General features: G+C 33.3%; 3 protein-coding genes across 4 annotated transcripts; all 3 read left to right on the top strand.

Moving 5' to 3' along the window:
- Window positions 1-526: 526 nt before the first annotated feature.
- LOC105803003 (protein SEED AND ROOT HAIR PROTECTIVE PROTEIN) lies at window positions 527-1,404 on the top strand. The gene is made up of 2 exons (XM_012634935.2): window positions 527-752; window positions 823-1,404. Exons 1-2 carry the CDS (start codon window positions 563-565, stop codon window positions 1,167-1,169), a joined length of 537 nt encoding a protein of 178 aa, XP_012490389.1. The 5' UTR covers window positions 527-562; the 3' UTR covers window positions 1,170-1,404.
- A 64-nt stretch (window positions 1,405-1,468) lies between these two features.
- LOC105803000 (uncharacterized) lies at window positions 1,469-4,134 on the top strand. 2 transcript variants are annotated; one of them, XM_052624123.1, is made up of 2 exons: window positions 1,469-1,781; window positions 2,814-4,134. In XM_052624123.1, exons 1-2 carry the CDS (start codon window positions 1,525-1,527, stop codon window positions 3,964-3,966), a joined length of 1,410 nt encoding a protein of 469 aa, XP_052480083.1. In that variant the 5' UTR covers window positions 1,469-1,524; the 3' UTR covers window positions 3,967-4,134. The 2 variants fall into 2 exon arrangements, with proteins under 2 accessions (XP_052480083.1, XP_052480084.1); XM_052624124.1 differs by having other exon boundaries at window positions 1,517-1,749.
- A 3,169-nt stretch (window positions 4,135-7,303) lies between these two features.
- On the top strand, window positions 7,304-8,827 carry LOC105803001 (uncharacterized WD repeat-containing protein C2A9.03). The gene is made up of 6 exons (XM_052624125.1): window positions 7,304-7,459; window positions 7,554-7,655; window positions 7,750-7,841; window positions 7,962-8,077; window positions 8,162-8,238; window positions 8,329-8,827. The coding sequence occupies exons 1-6, from the start codon at window positions 7,319-7,321 to the stop codon at window positions 8,740-8,742; spliced, it is 942 nt and encodes a 313-aa protein (XP_052480085.1). The 5' UTR covers window positions 7,304-7,318; the 3' UTR covers window positions 8,743-8,827.
- The last annotated feature ends 619 nt before the right edge of the window (window positions 8,828-9,446 follow it).

Below are 9,446 nucleotides of genomic sequence, written 5' to 3'. Positions count from 1 at the left end.
TATTTTATTTTTAAATTTATCAAATAATAGACATTTCAGATCCATTTCCGATTGACAACGTCTAATTTTCGTTCACACTCATTTTTAATTGCGAACGTAATTTATGCCAAAAAGAAAATTACAATACAATAAAATAGAAAACTGGACAGCAGTGCACCGTCTAAAATAATGTCTTAGCTACTACTAATGGTCTAAAGTCAACGAGCTGATGGATAAAGTAATTGAGAAACATCCTCTCTTTTCTCTATAAAATTCTTAGGATAAATGAAATAAACTTTTTTTTAAAAAATAAGAAGCAAATACACGGATTATTAGCTGGGTTTGCACGTCGCATTTAGATAATTAGATCTTGCATGCATGGTTGATTTTTTGGTGCTACCCTCCTGCCTGTTAAATCCATCGTGCACCCAAGTCTTTCCCATACCATCCATCCATCCATCCAGCAAGTTTTGTCCCTTCTCCTTAGAAAGGCCAATGTTGTGCATATATAAACCCTATTACCCCCCCCCCCCCAAAGCAATTATCCATCGTTTCAATTTCAACCATATTACTTGATCAGCACATGAAAATGGTTCTTGACAATTTCTTATTTTCTGCGATTTTTATGCTTCTTTTGTCAATTGTTTCGGCCAGTGATGCTGAATATAACCTTAAGAACCCAAATTCTGAACAAGAAAGGCTTCTCTCCACAATGATTGGAATTCAAGGCATTGTTTATTGCAAATCGAGAAGTAAACTCACCCCGCTCCAAGGTAAATCAATGCCCTACATTATCATTTAACTGTTTAGCAAATTGTTCTAGAATGTGTTTTATGGGTGTAGGCGCTGTGGCGAGGATCACCTGTGAGGGTGTGGATGAGTATGGGTACGAAACAGAGTCATTGTCCATCTTGAGTTGTGCAACAGATGAAAAGGGCTATTTCATTGCAACCATATCTCCTTACGAGGTCAAAGATCAAAACCGGAGGTTTAGGAATTGCAAGGCTTTCCTTGAACTCTCTCCCACCGAGGATTGTGATGTTCCCACTGATGACAACAAAGGCATTTCCGGTGCTCCTCTCGCCTCCTTCCAACTCCTCCACGACAAGAACATCAAGTTATTCACTGTGGGGCCTTTCTTTTTCGTTCCAGAGCAGGAGGCTAAATCGATCCCCGACGATGGATACTGAAATAAACGCTGCTATAAAACATTCATTTTTGTTGTACTTCTTTCCAGTACTGGGATTCCATCAGTAACAGATTGAAAATATACTTCTTAGGAACAATGTAAAGAATTACAGTTGTTCTTGTTTGGATGGGAGAAAATTTATTTATATCCCAAAGTTTTCAGTTACTTCCCATTAATTTTCGAGCTACAAGCAATTATTTTCTACTGCATTTTTTGTAAGAAAATTTTTTCTTTTAGATTTGCGTCAATTGCTTGGGTTACGTATCGTCTTGAGAGGTGAAAACAACGGAATCTGTAGAGAGGAGCGTGCGTGAAGCAAAATAAGATGCTGAATAGCCTCACCAGAGAATTAATGTATGCTTCAAGAAACGATTTTGATACTCTTCCCCTCTTCAAGAATAGAATCCCTTTGTGAGAGACTAAAGCCAAGAATCAGACACAACAAAAAAACCAGCAATATTAAACCAATTAATCTTCACGAAAACAAAAACAATATGGAGGAGCATAAGAGAAGTTGTGAACAAGGGAGAAATAATGCAGGTGGCAGCAGTATTGAAGGGCTAGATTTTGTAGTGCAGGAGGTATCTTCCTCAATTCTATATCAAATTTCATGGTGAGTATTTCATATGTTAACATTCCACCATAGAATTACAATACCAAGGTTTGGAATAACAGGTATTTTAAACATATATGGTTCCGCCTCTAATTTTTTTAAATCTTTATATTTTTTTATTTAAAATTTTTTATGTCATTAGAATTAACATTTTTAACCATTTTTGTCAATTTAATTTTTACTCTTTAAAAATATATAAACAATTATAAAATGATTTTAAAATTTAAACTTTTTTATTTTGTCAAAATTACAAATATAATAAATTAAGTCTTGAATTTTTAGGGTATTTGAACAAAAAATTTAAAATTTAATTCAAACGGATTAAGAATTTGTATAATTATTAAAAAATATTTTACACTAATATTTCATATACTTTATAATTAAATTTAATTAAAAATATTTCGATATATAAATTATTTGAATTAAATCAAAAAACTTGTTCAAGTATGATTTAATAAGCACTATATGAATAATTCAACTTTGAAGAGACCGTATTATAATTAGAGGTCTTCATGTATGAGGCCAGATCGTCACCCAATTTCAAAAATTTTACAACTTTTAATTCGTTTTGAGTTTTAATATTTTATATTATGTAAATTTTTATATATTATGTAACTTATAACTCATAAAAATTAAATGTATAGTAATCTATAAAAATATTAAGATAATTATATATAATTTTTAATAAATAAAACATATATGAAATTATTAAATATTAAATTAAAATAATATAAAGCTTTTTTTAAATAATATAAGTAAGCCTAAAATGAGATTGGGTTAACCATTTTTAAATATGGGTGAAATTTTAAGCTCATATTTTGAGTCGGGCTTGGACAAGCATAAAATGTGTTAATATCATGCTTAGACCTATGAACACCTTTAATCTCTAGCACATTTAAATCTCACCAAGTTCTATAGCCAAAACTCTTTGTTATAAGATACTTCTAACTGTTGCATTGCATGTACAAATTTCTCAAAATACCGCTGGCATGTTTCTTTTATAAATGATGTTGGATGATTGTTTATTTGCAGTTGCTCAAACCATGGAACATCAAACTTTGGCATCGTAGAGATTCCAATCCATAATGCAGAGCAAGAAATTATTGGAGTGACTGAAAGTTATGATGCTATTGAAGTGAGCTCTCGATCATTAATTGATCATAATCCGATAAACATGGTAAAAAATGAGAGCAATGACTATTTGATGGTGGAAGCCATTGACATAGAGATAGAGAACGGAGAAGTCCATGATGATGCAAAACAATCAATGGTTGAAGAAAAGTCAACACCAAAACGATCATCTTTGTCATCATCCGAAGAGGATGATGATGAAGAAGAAGAAGAAGATGATGATGATGATGACAACGACGACGATGATGACGACGACAACAACAACGACGACAACGATGATGATGATGATGATGATGATGATGATGATGACGACGACGACGACGACAACGACGATGATGATGATGACGACAAATATTCACCAATGGGATCATTTTTAGAAGAAGAAGAAGATGATGATGATGATGATGATGATGATGATGATGATAACAGCAACAAATATTCATCAATGGGATCACCATTTTCAGAAGAAGAAGAAGAAGACTCACTGTTACAATCACCAAATTCAACAGAAGAAGATGAAGAACATTCACCGATGGGATCAACACTTGAAGAAGAAGAAGACTCGTCATTGCAATCATCATTGTCAACAGGGGAAGAAGATGAAGAAGAATATTCACAAATGCAATCATCATTTTCAACAGAAGAAGAAGATGATGATGATGATGATGATGATGATGATGACGACGACAACGATGACGACGATGATGATGATGATGATGACAAATATTCACCAATGGGATCATTTTTAGAAGAAGAAGATGATGATGATGATGATAACAGCAACAAATATTCATCAATGGGATCACCATTTTCAGAAGAAGAAGAAGAAGACCCACTGTTACAATCACCAAATTCAACAGAAGAAGATGAAGAACATTCACCGATGGGATCAACACTTGAAGAAGAAGAAGACTCATCATTGCAATCATCATTGTCAACAGGGGAAGAAGATGAAGAAGAATATTCACAAATGCAATCATCATTTTCAACAGAAGAAGAAGAAGAAGAAGAAGAAGAAGAAGAAGAAGAAGAAAGCAAAAAGATGTATAATTAGCCTTCCACTATCTGTAAACAAAGACTAGGGGCATGACAACAAAGAAACGTTTCATCACTACTTGGCTAAAACGTTTGACAAATGAGATTGCACTAATGGCAAGAACAACAAAGAGACTTAGAAGCTTGTCGTCATGAATGGTCTAATAAAACATTCAACAAATTGGCATATTTGGGCTTGGTTTGGTTTAAACTTGTCGTTCCTTACTTCTACTTCTCAATTGCATAATCTAACCTAAAAATCACATTTTATTAAACTCCTCCCTAACTTGAGTATGGAGAAGGGATTGATTGAATGAATATATGATTCCATGTCATCCCTATCCTGATAATTAAAAGAAAAATCTGATTTGTTATTCTCTTACTGAAAAGGAATAGAAAAGACGTGAAATTACGGTTTTATACAATCTTTTCTCATTAAGAATGTAATAATGGTATAAATATTGTCTAATAGTGAGAAATTAGGATAAACTACAAAATAGTCATTTATGTATGGTTTAAATTACATTTTAGTCACTAAACTTTAATTTGTTATGAAATGGTCACTAATATTATGTATGGTTTAAATTACATTTTAGTCACTAAACTTTAATTTGTTATGAAATGGTCACTAATATTATCGATTTGTTAAATTTTGATCATTGGATTGTTACAGTCCATTAAAGGTGTGACGGAAGTCTCGTGTAGCACAAATATTATTGTTAAATGTCTACATGTAATCCACATTGTCGAAACCATTTTTATTTTGGTTTTGAAAAAATGGGGATCGACTTTGAAAATGAAAATGGGAGTCGCCACCAATCTTTTATTAAGGTGGGATCGGTTCACCATGAAAATAATTTTTTAGTCTGCGAAATTTTGAGAAAATAGATTCGGGAGTCGATTACGCACGAGGAAGGGCTAGCACCCTCGTGACGCCCAAAATTGGTACCGAATTGATTGTTTAATGTCGTAATGTCGAAACCTTGAAAATATTTTAAATACGTTCCTTGATAAAAGACTTTGAACAAACTAGATTGAATAATGAGATGCACTTATCTTGAAGAAATAAATTATCACACCCAGTGAGTTAGGGTGTCACAATTCTATCTTCGAAATTAAAAGTGTACCCCTTTTTAAGAAAATCATGTATTCGAAGAAGGATATTCTATTATTCAAGTCGATCGGGAAATCCGAAACCAATAAGTTAGGGATCAATTTTCTCGAAAGTCTTAAACATCAAACATTGCCTTTATTTTAAAATTGAGATAACAGAATTTCGTATCCAGTAAGTTAGGATCCAACATTTTGAAATCTTAAGAATTTTATTTTAGAAACCATGTGGTTTTTTTTTTAATTACCAAAGAGATGCTCGATTACCCAAATTCATCAGAAAAATTGAAGCCCAATAAGTTAGGGCACAATTCTCTCGCGAACTATGAATGTCGAGTATTAACATCTCAAAGGGATTTCGAAACTTAAACCATATTAAACACAAAAATTTAACTAAAGATATTCGGTGGAATAATGTACAATATTACGCAGTCATTTGTAATTAAAATGCAATCTAATGATCTATGAATAATTAACAAATACAAATAAGCAATACAATACACCCAAAAGCAATTCTCACATCATATATTATGTTAACATTTAAAAGCTAATGAATCTAAAGTACATCAAAACACTAAATAAATTAATGCACATGAAAATGTACAAATTTTTAAAATAATTTAAGATGTATGAAAAAGGATTATAATTCAAATAAATTGAAAATAAATATTATATATAAGAATTTGAAATAAATCACAATTATAGTTAAAAAGTTGTCAAATGGAATAATAATACCGAATAAATAAAAATATCATAATTAAAAATAACATATATTTATTAATTTAAATAAATAATATTTGTAAAAAGGGTAATGACATATAATACATAAAATGAAATAAGTGAATTACACCAAGGAGTTTTTTGGAATAAATTATGTATGTTTAAGTATAAGTAGAAAATACAATATATAATAAAATCAATAATATACATTTGTATGCAAAATAAACATATTTGATGTAAATTATATATACATATGTGTATAAAATAGTATTATAAGGGCATTATTACACTATGTTTGGTTGGGTGTATTGGCTCCCCCCTCATTCCTATGTTTGGTTCATGGTATTGCTAATACCATTGTAATCGGTTACTGATATAATCGGTGGATTTCACCGATTTGTAATCCTTCCATTTTGTCCAGATTAGGCGCCGCATAGGTTTACCATCCCTGTTATACCCTCCCATCTGCTTCCCCTTTGTTTCTCTTCTGTTCCTTCTAGCCTCTGCCGATTTGCTCCCTCCGTTTCTTTTCTTTTCTTTTCTGCCCTCTGTTTATTTTCTTTTCTTTTCTACCGATTTGCTCCCTTTGTTTCTTCTCATTTTTTTCTGCCGATTTCCGAGTTAATGCAACTGAAAGGTAGGTTTCTAACTCTCTGTCAACCTTGTTACTGTCTTTTGTTTTTTCTGCATGTAAGCAGATTCGAAACATGTTAAATCTGCTATCTATAAACTTTAGCCTTTATTCTTAACTGCTTTGAGTGGATTAAACATGTTTTGTTTGGTTTAAGATTGATTCGTATCGATTTGTTTTGTAATTATCGATCTTTGATATTCATTCATGGATGATTTAAAAATGTTCCTTCTAACTTACTGGTTGCATTTATGGGTCTCCCTCTTTCATGGTTCTGTTTGGTGTTGCAAATTTTAATGCATTACTGTGAATTTTTGTTTTCCATTTTGTTATTTATGTAATGGGAAATTTGAGGAAAGTGAATTGGGGCTTCCCATACTGAAGGGGGCATACATGGTCAATCAACGGCCAATTTTTCTTTTTATGACAGTTCTTTTTCCCTTTCTTTTCTTTCCTCTTTGTATGGGATTCACAACATTTATTGGTGGTAAAATGTGGTTACATGGTCTTACAAATATGTTACTAGTAATTCATTTTGAAATTAATGTGCACAAGAAGATTAATGCTTGTTTGTCTTTCCTATCAACTACCAATTTCTTTTTTATCATACTCTTGACCATGGCATTGGGCCGTACTTCTTGTTGCAAGGATGCTGGAAGGCTGAATTGTGGCTATAAATTGTTTTGGTCACCCCAGTGAGTGGTGAAGCTAGTTAACGAGTCTTTAGTTAACAGTAACATTACTATCTGTCAGTGAAAGGATTATGTGGAAGAGTATGGTCTTGTACACATGCACACTAATTTAAGATTTTAGTTTCAATTAAGTTATCTAGGTGATGGATATTTTTATCTGCTTTCATGCTTGAAAGAATGCTGATATATGGTATTGTGTTTAATTTATTTATTTTATCATGCAGCTGAGGAATCTGTTGTGGGCTACATCAAAGCACGATGTGTACCTCATGCAAAACTACTCGGTAATGCATTGGTCATCACTGCTACGCAATGGCAAAAAAGTGCTGAATGTGGCTAAGCCAATTGTTCCCAACCTGGTTAGTGAATATGGCCATGATTAATTTAATTTGACTTCTGTTGCTTTGTTTGAAGAGCAGTTGAGATAAACTTTGTATTTTGATATGTTTGTAGAAACGACAATCTCAGCAACTCTCTAGGGTGCAGATTAGCACCATGGCAGTTAAAGAAAATTTAATGGTGGCTGGTGGTTTTCAGGGGGAGCTTATTTGCAAGGTATCTGTTTGCTTGTTTGACAAATGTTTATGGGATAAAGTATTATGTTTGTAATTTGGCTCATGCTGTTGAGAGTATTTTTCTGCTTGGGCAGTATATAAATCAACCGAGGGTGGCATTCTCCATAAAAGTAACCACTGATGATAATGCAATCACTAATGCGGTGGATGTGTATCTCAATCCTAGGTGAGAAATATTTTGATCCTTTTTGAGCAGTCTAACAAAGAGAAATATTTTGGTTATCTTGAGCAATATATTACTTTGACTACATTTTAAAATAAAACTGAATCTTCTTTATTTCTGCAGTGGTGCAATGAGAGTTATGGCTGCAAATAACGATGCTCAAATCAGAGTTTTTAATGCCGAAACTTTTTCAACCCTCAACCGGTTCTCTTTCGACTGGTCTGTAAATGTAAGTGCTAGTCTTCAAATCCTTGCTGTAGAATTCCATTTTTTCGGGTGTTTTTCTTACTTTTATGGTTGTCTTCTCTTAACAGAATACCTAGTTAGTCCAGACGGGAAGTTGCTTGCAGTCCTTGGAGACAGTACCGACTGCCTAATTACCGATGCTCAGTCTGGCAAAGTATGTCACTCTTGCTAGACATCCAAATAAATGGTGCGTTTTGAGGTTTAAATCTTGTTGATGTCTAATTTATTTTGTACAATGCTGCAGGTCACTGGCACCCTAGAGGGACATTTGGACTATTCTTTTGCTTCAGCTTGGCACCCTGATGGGAACATTCTTGCTACTGGGAATCAGGACACAACTTGCAGATTGTGGGATGTAAGAAAACCATCCCAGTCCCTAGCTGTATTGAAGGGAAGAATGGGAGCAATTAGAGCTCTCAAGTTCACATCAGATGGTCGATTTCTTTCCATGGCTGAGCCAGCTGGCTTCGTTCATGTCTTCGACACCAAGTCCGAGTATGTGAAGTGCCAGGAAATTGACTTTTTTGGTGAGGTTGCTGGAATATCCTTTAGCCCAGATACAAAATCGCTCTTCGTTGGTGTTGCTGATCGCACTTATGGCAGCTTGTTAGAGTTCAACCGCAGGCGACATAACCAGTATTTGTATTCCATATTGTAAAACCTAAGGTGAAGCCAATATCTATAGAGACGAATGATTGTGAATATTTAAGGGATGGGTTAAAAATCGCCTGGGAGGATTGGGTTCTATTATATAACTTTTCGGGCTAGAGTACAAATTTAACTGCTTTGAGTGGATTAAACATGTTTTGTTTGGTTTAAGATTGATTCGTATCGATTTGTTCTGTAATTATCGATCTTTGATATTCATTCATGGAAGGTTTAATAAATTGCATGTGGTTGTTAACATTTCATGTTAGAATTGTGGTAATTTTTTCTGTAATCTGCTGTTTAAAAGCTTCAGCCTTTGTTCTTGACTGCTTTGACTTTGATATAACGTATTTTATTTTGGTTTAAGATTTCATTATATCAATTTATTAGGTAATTTTCAAGCTTTGATAGCGATTTGTTGGTAATTTTCGAGCTCTGATATTCGTTCAAGACTGAATTAGTAAAATCCATGCGTTTGATTTGGTAATGTTTTCCATAGTCTGCTGTTTAAAAGCTTCAGCCTTCATTCTTGACTTGCTTTGACCCGATAAAACTTGTTTGATTTTGGTTTAAGATTGGCTTGTATTGATTCATGGGGTAGTTTTTGAGCTTCGATATTTCATTCACGAGTGATATTGTAAATTCCATATGAATAAGAGAGTTGCGATTGGAAGTTCTTTTAAATGTTTTCCACCTTCTGCAGTTTGAAAGCTT

This window comes from Gossypium raimondii, chromosome 11, assembly GCF_025698545.1.
Source record: "Gossypium raimondii isolate GPD5lz chromosome 11, ASM2569854v1, whole genome shotgun sequence".
NCBI lineage: Eukaryota > Viridiplantae > Streptophyta > Magnoliopsida > Malvales > Malvaceae > Gossypium > Gossypium raimondii.
Note: the sequence above shows the minus strand (reverse complement) of the source record. Positions and strands in the feature narration are given on the sequence as shown.